The sequence below is a fragment of the Suricata suricatta genome, chromosome 4, assembly GCF_006229205.1.
Source record: "Suricata suricatta isolate VVHF042 chromosome 4, meerkat_22Aug2017_6uvM2_HiC, whole genome shotgun sequence".
Classification (NCBI taxonomy): Eukaryota; Metazoa; Chordata; class Mammalia; order Carnivora; family Herpestidae; genus Suricata; species Suricata suricatta.
In genome coordinates, this window is record NC_043703.1 from 15,267,404 (window position 1) to 15,292,035 (window position 24,632).

A 24,632-nucleotide genomic window follows, 5' to 3' on the forward strand; every position below is an offset into this window, starting at 1 on the left:
GCAGTTTGTTTTTCTGGATCCCTGGGAGGCCGCATGGCATAGTCAAAAGAACAATGGATTGTAAGTGAAATAAGTTTAATTTAGTCCCGAATTGTGCAATCTTGAGAGTCTCACTGAGTTGTACAGAGCCTCTGTTTCCCACTGCAAAGTGCGGGTCACAGGGCTGTATTTGGTGTTGGAGGAGGATGTGTGCTCATTAATGCGACACTTAATAGATTAGAATAATATGAAGCTGCTTTAGAAACTGCCAAGTACAATACACAAGTTATCATAAAATAACAATGTATTTTATGGTCGTCGCGAGGAAAGAATTAGAGAACTGTATGTTGGCTTTGACCTTCTAAATCTTAATTAAGGTTTCTTATCTTGTTCTCCACGGCAGACAGTTGCGCCCTAAAGCAATTTTGCTGACACGCACAAAGTCAGAGGTATTTCAAAGGTGATTTATTATTTTTACTCCACCCAAGGTACAAAAAAAGGAGATATGAAGAAGGAGAGTGAAGGGTTAGCTCACAGTGCTCCATGCCTGCATGGCAGTGTGAAGGTCTAGAGAGCTTCCTGGACTCCCAGATGGATGAGCTCCTGGCAAGGGCGAGTTATAGCCGATCCAAATACGGAGCCGTGGATGGAGCTGTTTCTTCTTCCTAAAAAGTGTTTCTTCCCTCATATTTGTATGTAGGGAAACACGAGGGGTCGTCAGAAATGCGGACTCTTAGTCCCAACCTCCAGCAAGGTGGGGGCTTCCGGCTGAGGTCTCCATGTCTTCTTTTCTGTGGGATGTCTGCCTTGTTCGTGAGTTCTGACTTGATATTTCACATCCTTTTTCTGGCTATCGTCTCAACCATCAGCCCATGCCAGGGAGTTCTGGTGTCTCCCTTCTCTGCTAAATATCTTCCCATCTATTTATCTAGAATGTACTGCCTATGGCTGCTTTCATGCTACGGTGGCAGGGGTGAGTAGTTACAACAGAGATCTGTATTTAAAGATGTTTTTCTTTAGATAACTTTTTATAAAGCATACATTGTCAACAACATAATTCATACACGCAGTTCCTATTCATGAGGGAAAATGTCACACCGCTTCTTATCCAGTACTTCAAAATGTTAGGAGTAGAACAGCAGAATCTTCTGGCTAATTAAGGATTGTACACCTCCACACGACCTTTCTCCCCTAGGAAAGGAAATAAGGACGATGCTGGTAATTTGCTCTGCAACGTCCTAAGTTTCAGGGATTGTTACCTCTTATCTCCTTTGGATAATGCCTGTTAAGTACTGAGCGCTTCATTCACTTTTCTGTGAATGGCCCAAGAGCTCATGTTTTAGGCTTTCCAGGCCAAATTATCAAACTACTCACTTTTGCCACTGTAGCGTGAAAGCAGCCATTGACAGCACATGAACGAGCGAGTGTGGTGTTCTGATAAAACTTTATTTAAAAAACAGGTGGTGAGCTCTGCTGGGCCCATAGGCTTTAGTTTGCCAACTCCTGCTCTAAGGAATTCATGTCCCTTCTCTGTAAGACTATCTCTTTGGTCGATTTCTCTTCCTGCTCTAGCTGGGAGCCCATATGGATGAGGAGTTCTAATGCTGTGACTTACATGTAGTTCAAAGATACTAGATGTTCGATCATCTTTGTTGTCGGGAGCCGCCAAGTTTTCTGACTGCCTCAGGCAAGGATATTCGCTCTCCAGGGAGTACGGAAAAAAACAAGATTTGCATCTGGAGGCTGGAGATTGCCATTTCCTGAACAAATAATTTTGGCGACTGTCTTGCTGCGCCAGACGTAGATTTGGCCAAGGTGCACAAAAGATCAAAACCTTATTTTGGGTATTCAGCGCTAGCTCCCTCTCCCCAGCATTGCAGAGGCAAGTCTGGGTGCTTCTTTTGATATTCATTTGACTCTGTTACCTGGCAACTAACCTGGGTCAGTTCCCCGCCCCAAACACTATATAAGAGATTATTTTTCTTAATAACAGAGGAAGAAGCTAGAGGCTTGATCGAAGCCGAGTGCTGTCTTCACTCTCTGTGCTCACCTCTCCTGCCCTGTTTTCTCTCCCTCCCTCAGGAAAAGAACTCGTGAGGATTTTCCCCCCTGCTGGCCTGGGCACGACATTTGTCTTCATTACTTTTCATACCTTTAATATTTAAAATTTTGTTCTTCTTTGGTATCAGTCATCATATGCATATAAATAGACAAAAAGCCAAAGCCTTTCTTTGCGGGCACGGAAGGAATAAGGTTCCAGAACTCACAATTACTTTAGGCTATTTACATAGTGTTTCATGTTCAAGCCATTTCAGCCTTAAATAACTTTTTCACATATTGAGATCTAGGTTAAAGGATTTCAATTAAAAGAGTGATAGCTTCTGGAATTTCAAATTCATGAGGCAATTTATGCACACTTATTAAAATTATTTTCATGAAATCTCTTCAAGCAAGAGAGATACAAAGTTGTATGTGATCACAATAATGAGCAAAAGATGTAATGTTAAAATACAGGGAAAAAAAACCTCTGAACCTGTCTCTGAAGTTCCAATAATTCATAAGGTAATTGAAGGAAAGACACACATTTATCATGGAAAATAAGATTAGGTCACAGAAATGCTAAGTAGTACTGTCTTCAGTATTGAATTTAGATATTATCAAGCGGGGGGAATGGAAAACCAAAAGATCCTAAAGTTAAGTAGTTGAGTTAATTGCCACTAAAGAAACTATGTCAGAGACTTAACATTTTCTTCCCAATTTCAAAGCTATTATTCCTAGGGCTGTATTTGGATGTTATCCTTTTAGAAACATATATTTGGCAAGCACTAACTTTCACTTTCAAGTGACTGGGGGATTCTTAGGTTGCACAGCTAATACTCACTGCACAGCTCATGTGTTTGTCACCTTAAACACCGAAAATTCTGCAGGGAGTAAAATGCACAATAGTCTTAACATCATTTGTATTTCTTAACAGTGAGTAATGGTTGCATTACTCCATTAATTTAGGAATATAAAGCAAGAAAAGAGAAAATGAGTTCTCCAAAACAAGAATCTAATGGACGCCATGAAGTTAATCCCCTTCTTATGAATGGGCCTTTAATTCGGTCATTATGACCATAATTAAAGGTTATAATGACAAGTATAATATGTTTCTGAGTTAGTATGAGTTTAGTGAAATTTATTTTAATTTTTTTGTATGTTTTCTTATTTATTTTTGAGAGACAGAGAGAGACAGTGCGAGAAGGGGAGGGTCAGGGAGAGAGGGAGATACAGAATCCGAAGCAGGCTCCAGGCTCTGAGCTGTCAACACAGAGCCCGACGTGGGGCTCGAACCCACAAACTGTGAGATCATGACCTGAACTGAAGGCGACACTTAACTGACTGAGCCACCCAGGCGCCCCAAAATTTTTATTTTATTTTATTTATTTTTAATGTTTATTTATTTTTTAAGAGAGACAGAGGGGGGAGGGGGGAGCGGGAGAGAAAGAAGGGGACAGAGATCCAAAGCAGGCTCTGAACTGAGAAGAGAGAGTCCGATGTGGGGTTTGAACTCACGAACTGTGAGATCCTGACCTGAGCCAAAGGCGGATGCCCAACCAACTGAGCCAACCAGGTGCTCCTAGTTAAAAATTTTAAAAGGAAGTATATAGGACATCATGTCTCTCTCCCCAAGAGTGAAGCACTTAAAAATGGAACCATTTAATTTATCTTTATTATAAAAGAAAAACCATAGTTAGGCTAATACCTGAGTATTTAAATGAACATTGTTTTATATCAACCTTTAATTTGTTAATAATTTATGATTTCTAAGGATTTATAGTAACAGAAATATTGGCAAAAAAGTTTTTACATATCCATAATTCCATCTCAATTTTCTGCTTATTTCCTCTCATATTCTAAGGTTACACAATTGCAGTTATAATGCATGCATTTTAGGTTGTCACATAGTTTCCTAAATGTTTTCATTTCAAAATTTAAAAATAGGTCATACACATAAGAAATTCAAGTATAAAAGACATAAAATGAAGTCTCTCCTGGCTACTCATTATTATTTTTTCCTATTTTCTATATATATTTTATAAATATACAAATATGTTACCTGAATGATAACATACTATAAACACTCTGTGATTTCCTTTTTTTTTCTTTTTGGTTATTATTATTATTTTTTTTACTTATCCTAAATTATTCTGTATCCATTTATAAAGAGCATTCTCATTCTTTTTTTATGACTGTATTGTATTCTACAGTATGGTTTATCCTGAAATTTTTTAGCCAGCTTTTTTTTATTGATGGGCATGTAGGAGGTTTCTTATCTGCTGCTTTGCAAACAATACTCCAGTGCATGAACGTGTAGGGTAAGTCAAGAGAACAGAATTAATAGGTCAAAGATTAAGTAAGTGTATTTGAGGGTGCCTGGGTGGCTCAGTCGGTTAAGCGTCTGACTTCGGCTCAGGGCATGATCTCGCAGTTTGTGGGTTCGAGCCTTGCATTAGGCTCTGTGCAGACAGCTCAGAGCCTGGAGGCTGCTTCAGATTCTGTGTCTCCTTCACTCTCTGACCTTCCCCTGCTCACACTCTGTCTCTCTCTGCCTCTGAAAAATAAATAAACATAATTTTTAAAAGTGTACTTGAAATGTCACTAGATATTGCCAAATTGCCCTCCGGAAGGTTGAATAATTTTCCCTCCAACCAGCTACGTAGCAGAGTGGCAGTTCCCCAGCTCTCTCTCATTAATCCAGTGTGTTTTTCTACTTCTTCATCTTTGCTAATGGGATGGGTGAAAATGGTGTTTCAGTGAGCTTTAATTTGCATAATGAAGTTCAGACTCCTTTCATGCATTTACGTTTCCTTTTTGTGATCTATCTGTTCTTGTAGGATAATGGCTTTTGGAAAGACAAAAAAGAACAACCAAAGATTCATAAGAAAATTAGTGGAAGTGATCTGTTCTCTATGCAAGTCAGTAACAAAATACAGCACCTTCTTCTGACATTTTATTTTTACTGCAAATCTAAATCTCTGTTCATACAAAAAATGCAGCTTCTAGGTTTCACTGGGGTATGGGAAGTTACTTTGATCATTGACACCATACCCAGCCTGCAGAACAGGACCCGGCACTAAGTAGGTGCTCAGTACTTTTTTGTTAGGAAAATGTTACATTGCTAAGCATCTATTAATGTGGCAGAGTTTGTGTTAGGTGTTGTATGAACACAATCTCCAACTTCACAAAACTGTGTATAGTCAACTGCTCTCCTCATTTTGAATATGGGGAAAATAAAGTTCAGAGAGGCTAAAAAATGTGTACAAGAGGGTGTGGACCAGTAGGTGGCTGAACGAAGATTTTTAGATAAGTTTCCTACTCAAAAATTTCCCCATGTTCAAGGAAAAATAATTTGAAAACAGGGAGAGAGGCAAAGCATAAGAGATTCTTAAATACAGAGAACAAAGTTAGGGTTGCTGGAGGGGTGTTGAGTGGGGGGAGGGCTAAATCGGGGATGGGCAATGAGGAGGGCGCTTGTTGGGATGAGCTCTGGGTGCCATATGTAAGCGGTGAATCACTGAATTCTCCTGAGACCATTACGGCATTATGTGTTATCTAGCTCGGATTTAAATAAAATTTTAAAATGCTATAGAAAAGAAAAAAAGAAAAAAGTCCCCATGTTGAGTCTTCCAGTTTTTTGTCAGTTTAGACCATTCTTAATTTATTCCCTTCACAATAGCTTTTATTACAGCTGAGGAAATTTAGTCCTGTTAGATCATGTTAATAGGAATTAACACTAATTGGTGAAGGGCAGGTTTGAATAATTTTGCTTGGCTTTTGAAAAGAGAGGGCACTGGTTTTTATCATGATTAAATGTTTAAGTTTCTTAAATGCTTCATTTATTTATACAATGCATGTATTTTTAAACAATCGACATAACATCACGGATTCCTAAGTAGTATAACACCTCGGTGAGTTTGAAGAGATCCGAGGTGCTGGGGAAGGCAAGGCGGTGGCCGTCAGTATGGGCTGGGCTTCCCCCAAGGCAGGAGTTCTTTCCGCTCAGTCTGGGGGAGAGCTTGGCTTTGTAACTTGGCAGGGGCTAAATGGTACCTGGAGAAATTCCTTTCAACTCTATACTTTATAAGGATAAATCCAGGCTCTTCTGAGAACTCAACCTGTACTGAGAATGAACTATATACCTTCATTATGGACGAAATTAAGTCGCTTAATGGCAAACCACATTTATATGTAAATCTGGTAAATCTAAGGTGGTTTACCATTGCTGTGGGTTTCTTTCTCTTACACGCATGTTCTGGTTGTATCTCAGTTCTCTTTTTTTATGTTTTGTATTTATTTTTGAGAGACAGAGAGAGAGATAGCATGAGCAGAGGAGGGTCAGAGAGAGAGGGAGATACAGAATCTGAAGACAGGCTCCAGGCTAGCTGTCAGCATAAAGCCTGACTCGGGGCTTGAACCCACAAATGGTGAGATCATGGCCTGAGCCAAAGCCGGACGCTTAACTGACTGAGCCACCCAGGTGCCCCAACAATATCTCAGTTCTTATTTAGAATCTATGCTAACATTCCTGTGGATCCCTCGTTCCCACCTGCTTATGACATACACTCAACTGGTGACTTCTCTAAAAGCTGTTTGACTACATGCAAACCTCCTGTGGTCCTCTGTTTGCATGTGCTCCAGGTTTAATCCTTGAAGTATAAGCTTTCTTCCTCAAAGACTCAACGGATATTTCTCTTCTTCCATGGAGATCCAACTGACATGTAAAATTAAGTTAGTTTCAGGCACTCAACATAATGATTCTCTGTTTGTATATATCACAAGACAGTCACCTCAATAAGTCTAGTTGCCATCTGTCACCGTACATAAGTGATATTTTTTAAAGAAATATCTTTATTTCTTTAAAGATATCTTTTTAGATATTTTAAGATATCTATTATATCTTACATTCAATATATATTATATATATTTTCTGTACACTTTCATATATTGTGTATACAATGCTATAATTCTGGGATATGTAGAAAGAATGCTTTTTATATGGGACTCCCTCCAAAACACCTGAAAAAAATGCCTTCAGTTCTATCTGCTCAGGATACAATGAGAGCATGGATAAGGGACGATAAGGAAAAGATGTATTAGCAAGATGGAAATCCTATACTATCTTGGCTGAGCACTGCCTGGAAGACTATTAGTGCTCAAACGTCCATTTTCCCTATGACTGTTTCTTGTCTGTCACTAAATGTGCGGTCCATGGCGTATCCGCCTCCTTGTGCCACAGCTCAGTCTAAGTGGAAGCTGGGTGTCTACCTGTTTCATGCTTATTACGTATGGTTTCTTTAGGGAAATGCAAAACCAACATTCTGATGGTACATTGCTTCAAATTCTTGGTAGAACAAGGCAAGAATAAATACCTATTACCATCAAGTACTAAGTGTCATGAGATCTGTTTGTTTGTTTGTTTTTAGGAATTCTCTTTAGAAATTCTGACCTAATTTTTATTTATGCCTTCTACCTTAAGCTCTAAATTGGTTTAACCAACTGAGCCACCCAGGTCCCCCATTAAGCTCTAAATTGGAACCTCACGTATGAAACTCGTGTCTGCCGTATGACTTCGGAGGGATCACATGTGAGTTCTCAGACAAGCAGAGAATTAGCACAATAATACTCACTCTGGTCATGAGTGACGTCTTCTGGATCGTACCACATGAACCCAAGGGGTGAAAACCACACTGTGCTGGTCTTTGGTGACCTACCTGTGTTTGGTGGTCCTTTCAGCAGGAATCTGAATGTGCAGACATCTAAGTGAAGGTTAAGTTTGATAGTAACTTTATCCTCCAGTGATCCTGAAAAAGACATGCCTGCTTTCCCTGTATTTTATTCAAGTTTCTTTATGCCTCCAAGCACAACAGCCATTGACTGATTGCTTTCTTCTGCAAAGACTGCATTTAAAAAATTTTACCTTGAAAGCCCGTGGAATCAATCTGCTTCCAAGATGAAAATGTTTTCTTCCTGTACCTATCCTTAGTTCATTGGAGCAAGAGAGACTAGGTTTGTGTACCAAAACTTGTAACCTCATTTGTGAAGCACTCAATTATTTTTATTACTATTACTTTTTATTTTGAGAGAGAGAGAGGGAGAGAGACCGAGAGATTGCAAGTAGGGGAAAGGGGCAGAGGGAGAGAGAGAATCTTAAGCAGGCTCCATGCTTGTTGAGGAGCCCAACACACGGCCTAATCCCATGATCCCCAGATCATAACCTGAGCAGAAATCAAGAGTCAGACCCTCAACCAACTGAGCCAGTGAGGTTCCCCTAAAGTGCTCCATTTTTAATTCTGAAACATAGCTATGTGTCTCTGTAGCAGATATAAGCAACAACAGTGTACTGTTACTTTACTTTTGCTTTAAAGTTTTTTTTTAAATGTTTTATTTTATTTTTGAGAGAGAGAGAGAGAGCATGAGCAGGGAAGGGTCTGAGAGAGAGGGAAACACAGAATCCGAAGACAAGCTCCAGGCTCTTAGCTAGCTGTCAGCGCAGAGCCCAAGATGAGGCTTGAACCCATAAACTGTGAGATCATGACCTGAGCCGAAGCTGGACGCTCAACCGACTGAGCCACACAGGCGCCCCACTTTACTTTTGCTTTTATTTATTACCTTCAAATTACATTTGGCTCTTACAGAGGTATTAACTGAGCTCATTTTTAATTCATGTCAAACAAAGATACTACTAGTTTCTCAAGAGCAATTGAAGGCATCTTGTTCAGGAACAATGTTTGCAATTCTAACAAAAATACTATTCTATACCTTTTCTCCGTATAGTGGGGGATATGTTATTGCTTGCAGCATTGGGTTTATTGCATTCCTTGAATTGTGTTAGCACACACTCGCCTTTTTTTTTTTTTTTTTTACTACATTCTATAAATTGGGTGCTCTGTATATAGTTCCTACCAAAGCATTTATTGTATAATGTTTTTATAGCCCTTTGGAGACCTATAAGGTCTCCTTATTATTTTCCCCCTGTTCTTTTATCTCCCCAAATTATGAATTGCTGCAGAGTCTTGTCTCCTCCTTAATTATTTACACTGGGTGAATTCTGGTGCTTTCCAAAAGTGATTTGCTTCTTGCAACACTAAATCTGGATCTTTCCGTGTCCTGAGAGTCCCTTCTCTCTTTCTAATCATAATTTGATCTCTGACTTGAACTCAGTGTCTAAAAGCTCAGGAGACACTGAGTGGCCTTCTTTGGAAAATATACTCTGGTACACTCTTAGATACCTTTTCTGTGTATCACGTAGGGTTTTGTTGAGTTGCTTAGAACAGAAAACCTGTTATAGAAGCCCAAACAAGAAAGAGGTTTATTTTTCTCTTTATGTAAAAGAGCCCCCGTGGGGGCAGTCCAGGGCTGGTGTAGGGTCTCCATAGTCATCATGGACCCTTCTGTCTTTCGCTCCACCTTCTTTGGTGAGGTACCTCTTCTCCTAACTGTGTTAGTTGGCTATTAAGGTGACTGCTGCGACTCCCACCATCACATCCATGTTCCATGAAGCAGCAAGGATAAATGGAAGGGGAAAAAAAGACACTCTTAAGCTGAGACCATGACCTTTAAAGACCTTTCCTAGAAGTCCTATCCAGGGACTCCTAGTTCACTCACAAATACAAGTTACAAAGGAAGAAGAGGAGAATGGATGTTTGGCAAGCAGCCAAGAGTGCTTGCCATCCTGAGGTTTCCCACCTCTATTGCTTGGGCTCCATACTTGCAGTGAAAGTTGTATTTGAGGCTGGCCGGCTCACCAAGTCACAGGTAGGGGAGTAAGTGCAACTTTCCTCTCTGGGAACCTTCTAACCTCATCTGGAGCTCCCAGGACACGAGGAACATTTTCAGGGACCTGCACTGGAACTAATATAGCCCTTTTTCCAGGGCTGATCCCCCTTCTCAAGGATGACTTTTTCTAAACTCTACTTGTAGGAAACATTGATCACTTGCATTACCACATGTCTTCCAAAGTTGTTGTTTACCCAATAAACTTTATGCCTTTACTTCATTGGAACTTCAACTTTGCTACTCAAAGCTAAGATTTCAGAATTTATAAAAATCTTTTTTCTCTGCAAAAGCCTGGCATGGGTCTTAACTTTTGATGTTTCTGTTTTTAAGATGATTATCTTTGCCATGAACTGTAAAAAGCCATTCAGGGGGAAAAAATCCCTTGAGCAAATCACTTGGTTCTTTATCCCTTATGTAGCCACGTGAGACTATAGTCAGGCAGAAAGTTCTCGCTGTTGCCTGATGGGGGAAACTAACTACCAGGAACCTTGGGTGAGATTTGAAAATGTTATTGAGTAAATTAACAGCAGTAACGTAAGCCAGAATGGCAATGCTGTTAAAGGTGTTATATGCAAAGAGCTATGAATTCAGATTGGGAGCCATGAGGGAAGACACTTCAGGGCAGGGACCGTTGCCTTGGTCCTTGATGGACTGATGCCAGAAGACAGATGAAAGCGTGTTGGGGAGGAAACAGCACCAGCTAGAAAGGGCCCTATTGGGTTGAATTATACAAAAGACAAAATTACTTTGCACAGCACAGTCTTTAGGCAACAGTTCCTTCTTAAACATCCCCTCTGTCCTGGTTGCACGCTAAGCTCATGCTTCAAAGGTGAAAAGACCTGATCCCTGATCTTTAGGAACTAGGGGGTCTTGTTGAGGGAAATCGATAAATAAGTAACATGTAATGGTATAGCTTGGCTAGTGTTCTTACGGGAGTACAAGGAATAGTGGTAGCTGGGTGAATGAATTCATTTACTAAGCATTTAATGGAATAAGTACCTCCCTGCCCCCATGTACCTGGGAAGACAGGTACTTGGGAGCTGGAGGAAAGGAGACAGTGTTCCTAAGTCCTTTAACTTACTGTCTGAGAATAAAAAGAGTAACTCAGCATAAAGTTTGGGCTGAACTCACATTTATGTCCTGTTGCAAAATTGGGGCTATAAATGTGGAAACTTTGCTACTGAATATTTTACACATACTAATTACTGTATTTGAAAAAGACTTTAATAGCTTCCTTGAGGAAATAAAAATGAGCACTGTGCACATCACATTTTTTAGACTCTATTTTGCTAGCATAACACGAAAAATTCAAATGAGAGGGTTACAAAATGAGTGTATAGACGTGCTCCTGGTGAGAACAATTTGAAAACCCATTTTGAAGATTTTTCTTCCCTCCCTTTTTTCTCCTTCTCTCTTTTCCTTCCTTCCTTCCTTCCTCCCTTCCTTCCTTTCTCCCTTCCTTCCTTTCTCCCTCCCTCCCTCCCTCCTTCCCTTCCCTGTCCTTCCTTCCTCCCTTCCTTCCTGTGTTGCAACACTGTTAAACAGCTCTTTCTCTTCTATTAAAACCAAAGCTTCTGAATATTGAGAAGGATATAGATCTTGTCATATTTGCCTTTATTCTCAACTTAATAATTAACACTCATTTGCTGAAGGCATCAAATGTTCCCAAACGAGTGTTAAATCTGCAAATGAACTTTCGTTTGTTCACTTGACAAAGAGGTTTATGATCCTGTTTGGAGAGATGCCATGCAGCCTTGGAAGCTGAACTAAAAATGTCAGTGGGCATGTCACTAAGAGAAATTCCTCATGTCAAAAAGAACCCCATTCCATTTTTAGAGAAAGCTCCAATATGATTGGCCTGATCAATGTCAAATGCCATGTTCAACTGTCTTGCAGGTACTTCATTCCTTTACTGATGCCATTTTTGATGAGTGGATGAAAAGATCCAATCCTCCTGTGGATGACTGGCCTCAGGAACTGGCACCCATCGGTCACAATCAGATGTATAACATGGTTCCTTTCTTCCCTCCGGTGACTAATGCGGAACTCTTTTTAACTGCAGACCAGCTTGGCTACAGATATGCCATCGATCTTCCAGGTAACAAATGCAACTTCTAAGTGGGTAATTCATTCATCTTCTAAAGGACTTTTCTTTCTTTTTACAAATATGAACCAAGACCTTACATTGAATTGCTCAGGTCTAGTTAAGTCTGTTGACAATTTTCTACAATTTATATATTTTGCAAAATGCACCTTTGAATTATCAATTAACCATTAGGAAAGGGACTAGTTAGGTGATTGAATGAATAAATAATAATATATTATAAATAATAATCCAAATCAATAAAAAACTGACCAGGGTTTGAAAGGTCTACCCAATAAAATCAAAATGCACTAGCCGCACGTGGACCGGAATCAGCAGGGCTTAGAGAATCATCACTTAAAGAAGGGCTGGGTGTAGGGGTAGGCAGGTGCACTACCTTTCCTGAGCACAGAGTTCAAGGAGAGACCAAAAAAAAAAATTCAGTAATTGAGATAAATAATAACATAATGAAATATTTTTTAAACATCAAAATTAATGCAAAAAGATGAATGCACAATCAAAATTTTTATTTTATTTTTTTAAATGTTTTATTTATTTTTGATACAGACAGAGACAGAGCATGAGAGGGGGAGGGGCAGAGAGAGAAGGAGACACAGAACCGGAAGCAGGCTCCAGGCTCTGAGCTAGCTGTCAGCACAGAGCTTGACACAGGGCCTGAACCCACGAACGTGAGATCTGACCTGAGGTAAAGTCGGAGGCTTAACTGACTGAGCCACCCAGGCTCCCCACACTCAAACTTTTTAATTCAAGACAAGATGTTGTTGCTTGTTCATCCACCCCTGCATTATTTTGTGACAACAATGGCTTCCAGGGAGCCCATATCACCCATGCTGGTGGTTTATGAGGTTGGTGTTGGCTGCCAACCCATTGGGTTACGTGGGGCTCCACCTACATGTGTTTTTCATTACAGTTCTTTAAGTCATGTTTTTAAACTGAAGATTTTTTATTAGCTTTTCCCACTTGGTTCAAAACATAGGAGGGTATTTTGGTAAGTATCTGTACACAGGCATCCATTTTTTTCTATTTGCCGAGGCCCCAGTAGAGCTCCATGTGCCATTTAAACAATCTTAGGACAGGTTGAGAAAGAAAAGGCAAAACAATTAAAAAAGATATAAAAAATATCTTGCTTTGTCAAGAACCTCCCAAAACACACAGCCCCTCTGCTGGTGAGTTTTCCCTGTTTGTGTCTATTTTATCTTCCCTTAATATCAGCCTAGGATGTAATCACAATGACTTCTGAGCTCACATCTCTCTCTCTCTCTCTCTCTCTCTCTCTTTCAATCTCTCTGACTTCAAGGTCTTTCAGGCCCTGGAATTTGTCCCTTGCTTTTCCTTCTAGTCCTGCAACTTTGATTACTTGTTTTCTTTGGACAGCTGAGATATCTTTTTGAAACTTCGTTCTTTTCTCTGGAATTGAACATGGTAATAGTTAAAGAAGTTTGGAATGTGCATTTGCCCTTTCTTCCATTTCCTTTGACATCAGCCAGTGAGCAGGTATAGACTGAAAGTCTAAATATGCCCAGAAGGCATTAGCTCATTAGAAAAGACGCAAATTAACATTTCACATATTGATCTGACAAAGAAATTTACAATCCTCTCTGAGGAGACCTAACTATAACCTAAGGTTGGAGAAAGGGAGTGGGGCATTTGGGAAGGGCTTCTTGAAGGGGATGGGTCTTGAATCAGATTCAAAGACATGGTGGGTCATCTGAAGGTGAGGTGGAAAGAAGGGAGCATTTTAGATTGAAGAAGGGCAGAGAACAGAGCTTTGGAAGGTGCAGTCTGTATAGAGGACTGTGTGAAGACTCCTGGTTGGAGAGGAAAACTTGGAGAGACAATTAAGTCTGGATATGATTACCGGGGACCTTGAAAGCTAGGCAGAACCCACAATGAGATGCCACTTTCTGTCCATTAAGATGGCTTTTACTGACAAAGCAGTAAATACCCGTGTCTGTGAGGCTGTGTGGAGTAATTGGAACCCTCGTGCACTGCTGGTGGGAATGTAACATGGTATATAGCCTCTGTGGGAAACAATATGGCAATTTCTCAAAAAAAATTAAACATCAAGTCACCATATGATCCAGCAAAGAATCGAAAGCAAGTACTCAAACAGCTATTTGTAAACCTCTGTTCATAGCAGCATTACTCACAATAGACAAAAGAAAGAACTCAATGTCTGCCCATGGATATATGGAGAAAAAAATTGGGGCATATGCATACAATGGAGCACAACCCAGCCTTAAAAAGGAAGGCAATCCTGTCCTATGCTATGACATGAATGAATCTTGAAGATCTTATGCTAAATGAAAGAAGCCAGTCACAAAACAACACTGTATGATTTCACCTGTATGAGGTATTAGAGTAGTCGAATGCATAGAGACAGGGTTGGGGACTGAGAGATTGGGGAGATATTATTTCAGTGTTGCAAGATAAAAAAATGTCCCATGGATAGATGGTGGTGATAGTCACACACAGTGTGAATGCACTGATGCCACAGAACTGAGCACTTAAAAATAGTTACAGTGCTTAAATATACGTCATGTGTGTTTGGCCACAATTTCAAAGAACAATCGTTTTTGATTCGTGAACAAAGAAATGGCAGAATAAAATCTGTTTTAAGAATATGGTTCTGGCAACTGATGTTGGACTATAGCAGGAGGAGAAAAATTACATCTTCTTGGAGGAATCGCTTCAGGATTAGTAGAAGCCATCTGTGGAATTGGAGGAAGAAACTAGGGGGGAATATTACATTTAGGCAAGTGTAGGGTGTAGACTAAGAGCCCAGTGCAGAGAAACTGAATTTAAGAGTACCTCACCAATGAGGTGAGGCTCAGTCGGTTAAGCATCTGACTTCAGCTCAGGTCATGATCTGATGGTTCATGAGTTCGAGCCCTGCATTGGGCTCTGTACTGACAGCTCAGAGCCTGGAGTCTGCTTCAGATTCTGTGTCTCCCTTTCTCTCTGCCCTGCCCCCCGTCTCACTCAAAAATAAATAGAAACATTAAAAAATTTAAAAGAAGAACAGCTGACCAAGGAGAAGGGGATTTTTAAAGAAATGACAAATTAGTGTAAGTATATTAAAATGAAACCCATTAATTTTGTGCAGAGTGCTTATAAAAACAGAGTTGAGGCGAGCATTAGATTTATCATGTGGACGATTCAGATTATATTCACAACTGTTTAAATGGATGCAAACTTCATCTGCTCCTGCTACTGAATGTCCTCTGTTATAATAGCCCAACTGACCTGTCTTACACATTTATCATCCTATAAACTTAACAAAAGCTGAGATTCTCCATCTGAGGGCTGGATGTATATTTTGCAGTTTCCCAGATACTATTTTAGCGTACACTTTAACAAATGAGTTTCTAACTCATGAAAGTAGTTGTATACTTCCTCGGAGGGTTTATTTTGTGTAAGTGTTTATTGTAAGACATTTAAGAATGCTGTATTTAAATAATAGAATGGCTTTTCCTCAAGAAAGACAATTCTGGATATGACAAATCGTTAGTGAGGAAGCAGAAGATAAATTTTTTTCTAGCCAGTAGAGTTTTGCTTTATCAACAAAAATGCATGTGAAAAACAAATTGGTGTATTCTTTTCTTCTCTAAGAGTATTCAGTTGATGAAAATCCTAATTGTAGACCCTTCTTTTCTGCTTTTATTTCAGTTGAAGAAACTCCAGGTTGGTCCACAGCCCTCTTGGTGGTTATGGGAATGTTGGTGACTCTGGTTGGCCTTTTCGTCCTGCTGGTTTTCCTTCAGTATAGAAGACTTCGAAAAGGCTATACACCCCTAGTGGAGACACATTTAAGCAACAAGAAGTACACAGAAGAAGCCTAGAGAGCTCATGCCTTTCCCTAGAGAAGCGGCCATAGTCGTCACCCTGCATCAGCATGTAAACGGACCCTTTCTGTTCTTCCTTTAGCTGAAGATGTTAGACATGGTTCTTCCTATTGTGGTGATTATCCCAAATACGAAAGACGCTGAGCTGTAGGTACTGGCTTACTTGTTTAACAAACTCAAACTGGAATGTTTGAAGCTATTTCTATCTCCAAACTAAGGTAGAGCTGACAATGTATGGTATCTGATAATAATTTAATTATTATTAAGCCTCCTCGTGTTCTGAGAACACACACACACATGCACGTGCATGCACACACACAATTGATGGAGTGGATTCATTATAATTTGCAGGTCAGTGTAAATTGAGACCTGGGCAAGATTGTGGTTCAAATTTTCTTAGCCCAAGTGTCTTCATTTGTAATGGGGTGGGGGTAGGGGGGGCAGGTGCTTCCTGAGTCTTCATGAGTTTAGCTCTGAACATCTATGCTTTTAGGTGCCTTCTGGATCGTCTTACTGAGGCTTTCTGTGTCTTCTCTTCTCTAGCCTTTAAAATATTCTTGAAGATCCTATTTTCCAAATACGATGGAAAATGGCTGACTGACTGACTGACTGAATGAATGATGAGTTGTTTCTCTTTCGTAAATTAGGCTTTTCAGAATTTATCAAAACCTGCAGTTCTTAACTGTAGACATATCATGAGATTCAATAGCTGGATAAACATTGATCCTATAGTGATAAATAGATGAAATATTAAATTATTGAACTTTCTAATCAGTTAATATAATGTGTTAAGTCTACTAACAAGTATAGAAACACTTCTTCAGGGAAAAGCTGATCGGAAAAGACTGTGAGGCTAGCATCCTGAATGTGGGACAATTCAATTAGAGTTCTGTTACTCTGAGGTCTCATTTGGCTGATCCTGAACCAATTCCTTTACCCAGTAGCCTCTCAGATGAGAAATTATCCACGTATGATGCAGTTGGTTTATTTTTAAAAGTTGACTTTAGATTTACTAATGTCTGTACTGACAATTACTTATGGATACTAATCAATTAAGTCTTATCATTTCAAAGCAAACCATTCATACAAAATATGGCAATTCAGAATTAAATGGTTGTGTTCCACTAAGTGACCATTATATCATGAGATATAAGAACGGGACAATCTTTACTAAGATACACAGACTTACTGAAACGACCCTACTGCTGAGATATTAACAGTTAACGAGATTTCAAGGTAAATTTTATCTGCTCATGTCTGGTATCTGTGCTTCAGGAGTGAGGCCAGAATTCTAGCCTGTGTGTCCCCTCATTTCAACTCCTCTCTACTGGAATGGATGTGTGTGAAGATTCGGGGGGAAGAGGATCCTGGACTTAGATACTTTCTACAAATGGGGGCTGTGGTGCTAAATGGTGTAAGATTCATCAAGACGCAGTGTTAGCCCCTGGAGTAAGACTTGGAAAGCCAGAGAAATGGATAACGCCCAAGCTGAACTGAATTTGAGCCTGGGTGAGTCTCGTAAAGCTACAGGAATCCCTGAGGGCATGTTAAATCCTGCGAGTGGCCTCAGCATGTGAGAGTCAAGGTGGCCCAGAGTCCTTTGTGGGCTGATGGCCTGCATGAGCCTTGTCAGCCACAGTCATACTTAGGCCTCCATCACGGCCTCTACCAGTATCCATGGGAAATTGCACAGTTTCATGAACGTACTCTAGTCTGGAAGGTTTATGCTCTGAACTTGGGGTTGCTGGGGAACACAGGTTTTACATTCTGTTTTTAAGCTAAAAGAGAAATGTTAAAATGAAGATATAATTGTGCATGGTAGATGTGATGTTTAAATCAATTATATATTAAAAGTGCCAGGGGAAATGACTTCTTATAGATGAACTATATGAATAATTCTAGAAAGCAAATAACCACCTCTAGCTTACTTTTCAGGTGCCTCAGAATTTTCATTCATCATATTCCCACACGATTTATTTAAAGCAAGATCTATCTGAGGTAGAAATAGAGGGTAATCACTAACGCTTAGCTACTTTTATCTAGAGCATATGCAACTTTTTAGAAACATTATGTTTTATAATGTCTTCGTAAGAGAAACGATTTCCTAATTTTGTAGTTCATAGAAGAGGAATAAAATTTTCTAACATCACAATAAATCAATGAATGCCTTTTAAGAAATTTAAAGGTAGAATGAACTTGTTAGAATGAAAAAGTTGGTATTTACTTACATTGAATATTATGCAAATAAAGTCAGAAAATACCACGAAGCATTGTATGGTTGTATTTCTCAATGATAGTGGAAAACTTCAACCTTGAAGAAAATGAATAGATCGCTTTATATGCTTATATCCTCAGTATTAGAAAAATTGTATGTAAATGAATTATGGCTTCCAAAGAAATGCTCTTATAAAGCAAACTCAGAAGTGAAATTAAACCTCCTACCTACTTTTCCTTTGTGAATGAAATTCTCTTCTAATTGTAAGATTCTTCGCTAGTAGTTTGTGTTTGCTTGGGATTTAACATTGTTAATTATAATAATTCTAATGAATAATTTTATCTATTAACAAGAAGTAAAAAATATATTAAAGAGAAAAATGAAAACAACATTGTTTTGCAGATTTCTGTCCATCTATTGAGGGCTATTGTTTTTTAATTTGTGAACATCAATTCCCATCTTTTTTGCACTCAATATACATATATTGGGGTATATGTGTGTGCTTATATAAAATACATAATAACTACTTCACTTTTGAAAATAAGTTTCTAAACTGATGTTTCTACTATCTTTTGAGTTTCTCAGCAATTGCTCCTTCTTGGCTCTCAATTACACAAGTAGAGAAGGTGGAGAAACCAGACTCCAACCTACTCCCAGGGGATGGGTTACTTTTGATGTCTCTGTAGTCTGAAGACTGATCTTCAGGTGAGGTGGGGGTGTGTTAGGGGGCCACTTGAAGTCACTGACCAGAGAGGCAAGGTCCTTGAGCAGCTAACTTTCTGATCCTCTTGGAAAGCGTTCCAGGCCAATCATTTTGGATTCGTGGTTGGAGACCGCAGAAGAAAGGAGTTAGAGTCAGTGAAATAATGGGTATGTGGTGTTTGCTTCCATATTTAAAATCTAAGCTTCCACAGGTCAGGTTGGAGGCTCTCTGTTCACCTTCAGTGCAGCTGTATCAAAACACCTAAGTACTCAGAGCATGTGGGTGGTTTATGGATAACAGGCACATAAAGAGTCACTTCGCTCCCCACTGGGGAGGGAATTACTCCCCTCAATGCAATGGCCAAACCCAAAGTTGAGCTCCTCCTATTTCTACAGAGCTTTGCTCATCCTGAGTACTCTATAAATGTTTTTTAATGAATAAACTGTTCTCAAAGTGGAACTTTCATTCTGGGCCTCTGGCATCTGTTTTAACATGTGCTGGGTGAAACCTAAGATAGTGGGGGCTTGAATCCCAGCCATGAAATTAATGACCACCTGTCTTTCAGGTTCTGAGTTGTACATACGCTACATGGAAATTTACTTCACGCAACCTAATGCATGGGAACACTTTCAGCTATAATTTCTTTTCCTCACCATTGGCAGGCTTTAATTCTACCACGTACAGGGACAAGGATAGAAAGTAAAGACCTCGTGATATCATTTTTGGGGCCGTCTACTTATCTGATGTCTTAAAACCCTTCTTTCAGTGGAAGGGGTTAGTGGCCATATTGGTGCCTTTCTTATGCAGATGAGCCCAAGAGTTTTTTCAGAAACTCTCCAAAGATGGCAGGATACTTTGACTTTAGTTACAATGGCAATTCAAGCTGAAAATAACCACGGTGAATGTAATTATTCTTTGGCAGGTAGTTTAATGAAATCTTGAAAATAACACACAAGACAATTATAAGCAATGGGATAAGTTAAAGTTTTCTAAAAGAAAACAAAACAGAACTCAAGGTTGCTATGGAAGGCATGCATGCTCTCTCCATTTTCACCAAGGCTAGGTCCATTTGGCAGAAACCATCAACCCACTTGTGTTATTTGCCACATTGGCTCAAGTCAGACTTCATGGGTGTAATTAATGACTGAATTTGGTCCTTTCTGAAGCCATTCTCTGCTAAAACTATCACGCATCTCCCACATAGAATTGCCCTCTGTGTTGTAAATAAGGCCTTTTAGAAAGACTTCAGCTTGTCCTTTATTAAAATAGTAGATATCTCACTGCCGAAGTACCCATTCTGACTACTCATTCACTTGGTAAGTTAAGCATTTCTGAATTTGTGATTAGTACAATGACCATCCTGATTAACAGCAGAAAGAATTAGGCTGACAATAAAGCAAAATCTGCCCTCTTGTGTTTTATTAGAAAATTGCATTGTGTGGTAAAGTCCTAGCTTTTCATACTGTGGTTAATTGCCTGGGGTGGGGAAAACAAAACAAAAAAAACCCCAATACTGAAAGATTTGCCATGAATTCAGAAATCAGGACAGATAACACACGACATTTAGAAGAAAATTATTTCCTGTGCAGGCAAGGTAATGATAATTAAGGCTCTTAGAATTTCCCTTCTAATATATTTTGAAACGTTAAATGTTCAACAGTAAACCATAAAAATTTGAGGGAACATTTCAGCCGTTGGGCAAAACTCTTTTATGCTTGTCAAATATACACAGGGGATATTTTGCCACTTATCATACAACATTATTTATATTATCATAATGCAGCTGGAGGTTGGAGAAATTACTTTTTCCACCAAAAACTGTTACCAAGAAGCTGGGAGATTTGGGGAAAGATGTTAGAGGTTTTCTGGAAAAAAAACTGGATCAATGAATTGGAACCAGAAGCAAATATCTGAGTTTGGGTGAGGGTGTAAACAAGGCCAGGAAATACCCTTCACTGTGAAAAATTCACTTTTCAAGACTAGATTATTGGCAAAGTGGTACTCACAGCGGTTCCTTATTTGGGTGCCCACAAGTGGCTTAGCTTATATTAGGAGATTGAGAAAGGGACTCAAGTAGTAAAGAAACCAAACTTTCTTTAATCTTTTTTTTCAATGTTTATTTTTGAGAGACAGAGACAGTGTGAGTGGGCGAGGGGCAGAGAGAGAGAGAGAGAGTGTGACACACACACACACACACACACACACACACACACACACACAGAATCTGAAGCAGGCTACAGGCTCCTCACTGTCAGCACAGAGCCCAACTTGGGACGCAAACTCAAGAACCATGAGATCATGACCTGAGGTGGAGTCATACACTTAACCAACGGAGCCACAGGCTCCCCAAGAAACCAAGCTTTCTATTTAGTTTTGTAAAGCTTCCCCTTTTAGTATGTATATCCAGGTAAAGAATAAAGGGAGAAATACAGAGCAAGCGTCCCCCCTCCTCATTCTGGGTTTTGTTTACATGAGAAAAATGGGAGTTCAAAAATTACCAGCTGCATTTACCTGTTCTCAGTCTTTGGTGGTTCTGCCACCTGGGGATTCCAGACCCAGTGATGGTAGCTTTTTTGTTTTGTTTTGTTTTAAGTTTTTAAGTTTATTTATTTTTGAGAGGGAGAGATACAGAGTACAAGTTGGGGAGGGGCAGAGAGAGAGGGAGACACAGAATCCGAAGCAGGCTCCAGGCTCTGAGCTGTCAGCAGAGAGCCGAACGCAGGGCTCAAACCCACGAACTGTGAGATCATGACCTGAGCCAAAGTCAGATGCTCAACCGACTGAGCCACCCAGGCACCCCTGATGGTAGGTGTTTTTATGGGGAGTAGGAAAAAGACAAAACACAAAACAAAACAAAACTGGGGAGCCAGATTTGAAACACTTAGAAAGCTGCCAGAAGGGGAAGGCTTCTCTTGAAGGGAATCATTAATAGATATCCTATTGATAAATAAGTTATTATACGGCACACATTGCTGAAAACCTAATTCCCAAAGCAGCCCATTAATTATTAATGTTTCCACTGAAAGCTTCATTTCCAATCTCCTTATTTGCTTCTTTAAATAGCAAGCTTTGACTTGACTCTTGCCAGTGATCCGTTCGTTTCTTCTTAAAAGAGTATCTGTATTTCAAAAGTCTTGCACTTGAGGCCAAGGAGGCACACGGAGCTAAAACGCATAAGTGTTGAAGTTTTAAGTCACAGACCTACTTATGCAACAAGTGATCAGCCTTGAACACAGACCCGTAGCCTCAGTCATAATCCTACGGCACTCTGTCGTTCTTCTCTCTCATCTTCCTCTGTGACAAGCCTAGAGCTTGCAGCCTCGGCGGCTCTGAAACTCTCATTGAGCTGCCCATTTCTTTTCATTGTGAGCATTTTACAATTCCGAGGCTTGTACCAAATTATAAACTCAAGGTTGCTCTCTTTCTCTCTCTGCATTTCTCTCCGCTCCATGTCCTCCTATCAAGAGGCAGGCTTGTGTTTTTAACACACTTCCTTGAGAGAGTCCCAACTCTTTGATCTTGTCCTGACTCTAAATCTGCTGTCAGCCACCGGGTGGGTGGGGAGATGCGGTGCCTCCCAGGTGCCCCGTGGGCCGGAGTTTGACAGACCATCCACGGCTCCAACAATCAAAGGGCTCTTCCAGCCCAGGAACATGCAAATGGGTTCCTTTTCTACTCCGGCATGTCACAGTCCACGTGTTCCTGCTTAGCTGCACAAGAGCAGGCGTGATGAAATCATTCTGAAGTTGACACAGGGAGTAATGGATGGCAATTCAGTGCTTTTAAACAACAGCCACTCAGAACATCAGATTACTGTGAACTCACCTTGCAGCTAGATGGCTGCCTCGGACCTGCTTTTCCGCGCTTGCTGGAGTCGGTGCGTCTCCACCTGCTTTTTTTTTTTTTTAATATTTTATTTACTTTTGATACAGAGAGAGACAGAGCATGAGAGGGGGAGGGGCAGAGAGAGAAGGAGACACAGAATCTGAAGCAGGCTCCAGGCTCTGAGCTAGAGTCAGCACAGAGCCTGACGCGGGGCTCGAACCCACAAACGTGAGATCTGACCTGAGCCGAAGCCGGAGGCTTAACCGACTGAGCCACACAGGTGACCCCACCTGCTTTTTAATCGCAGAGCGATCTGCTCACCTTTGCTGTCGCTGTCGGGAGGCAAGAACTCCACTCTCTGGAAGGGTCGGCTGAGACTTCTGGGTGCGCATCTCACTCTAGGCAGTCACGGGACAAAACGGATGCCTCTGCTCATTCCCTGTTCGTAGCTGTCACTTACCCGCGCTGGAACTTGCTTCATTCTTCTCCATGCTAAAAAAATGCCGCTAGAAAATATTTGTTAAAAAGCCCACTATTTTTTCCCATTCGAACACCAGTTAAGTGACTTGCCCTTAATTATCTCCCCGCGTGAAGTCTCTGGCAGTCTCAGATAAGGGTTCTCTGCGCTCATGAATAGCATGCTATTTCCCGAGCCTTGTCACAGGCTAGTGCTCAATACAATCCGAGCATAATTCCTGTGCAAACACAACTTTGGCAGGTGTCTTTTTATGCCCGTTGGCCCTGGTGCTGGTTCCTCGGTGAAGGGGGATTCCCAAGGGCAAGCTTCAAAGGCAAAGGGGGGCGAAGTACTGACTGGCTTCAGACAGCGCGGAAGGGAAATGCGTTAAGAAAGTTTTTAAATTTTCTTTTTAAATTAATTTTGTGTGGCAAAATACATATCATATACAATTTGCCATTTTAACCATTTTTAAGTGTACATTCAATGGCATTAATTACATTCACAAAGTTGGGCGCTGTCTCCACCAGCGATTTCCGGAGCTTTTTGGTCATCCCAAACAGAAACTCTGTGCCCATTAGAAAAGAATTCCTCCTTCTCCCCTCCCCACAGCCGCTGGAAACTTTTATTTAACGGATTATTAGGAAGTCTCTCCCATCTCCATCCTGAAACCCTCAGCTCTGTTTTGGGTGGGAACCTTATTGTCTTCAATTACTCTGTCCCATAGCCCTGGCCGCAGCATTTCAGTCGTGAGAATAAAACCAGAAGCCGCAACGTTGGAAAGGAATTTTTGCTGAGGTTTCTGGGACATAAAGCCGAAAGCCAAGGTCTCACCTTTCAGTGTCGTGGTGTGAAAACACGAAGTCTGGAATCACAGCAGCCATTCTGTCCCCTTGAGGGAAAGTTTGGAGGTGAGGGGCCACTTCTTTTTTTTCTTTTAAATTTAGGCCCGTCTGAGCTGGGGTTCCTCTTATGCTATGAAGATAAATTCATCTGTGGAGATTCTTAAAATAAAGTGAGAAGGCAGGAGCTGGTTTACTTGTGTATTTTCAGACACAATTACCCATGACTTATTGGGAAAGAGATTTTTCTTTGTTCCTTAAAGATTGCAAGAAAAACTTCCCAGAACAGCCCTGTGTCGGGCTTTGTGCTGATGGCTCAGAGCCTGGAACCTGCTTCAGATTCTGTGTCTCCCTCTCTCTCTGCCCCTCAGCGGCTCTTGCTCTGTCTCTGTCTGTCTCTCAAAAATAGATAAATGGTAAAAATTAAAAAAGGCAATAATGCTCCTCCCTTTCCATACACACACAGGTTGTTGCAGGAATGAATTGAGTTCACGGACGTACGTTCTTAAGAACACTGCCCATGTAGTGGACTGGGTGGTTTACGGAGACATTTATTTTCTCAGGGGTCTGGATCCTGGAAGTTCAAGATCAAGGTGCCGGTGCATTGGCTTCCCCTGAGATCTCTCTCTATGGCTTGCAGATAACCCCCCTCCAGGTTTCTGTCTCTTCACATGGTCTCACCTCCACATTCAGGCACCCTGGTATCTCGCCATGTGTCCAAATTCCCTCTTTTTTTAAGGACACCAGTCAGATTGGATTAGGGTCCCCTCCCAGTTGCCTCATTATAATTAGTCACACCTCCACGTATAGTTACCGCGGGTTGGGATTTCAACCATAGACATC

General features: G+C 40.5%; 1 protein-coding gene across 1 annotated transcript in view; it reads left to right on the forward strand.

The window, feature by feature from the left end:
• Positions 1-15,744, forward strand: part of DCT (dopachrome tautomerase) — a 33,598-nt gene extending 17,854 nt beyond the window's left edge. The window contains exons 7-8 of the mRNA XM_029938420.1: positions 11,695-11,896; positions 15,566-15,744. Of these exons, the coding sequence (XP_029794280.1) occupies positions 11,695-11,896; positions 15,566-15,744 (381 nt within the window). The remainder of the gene's footprint in view (positions 1-11,694; positions 11,897-15,565) is intronic.
• Positions 15,745-24,632: the final 8,888 nt, after the last annotated feature.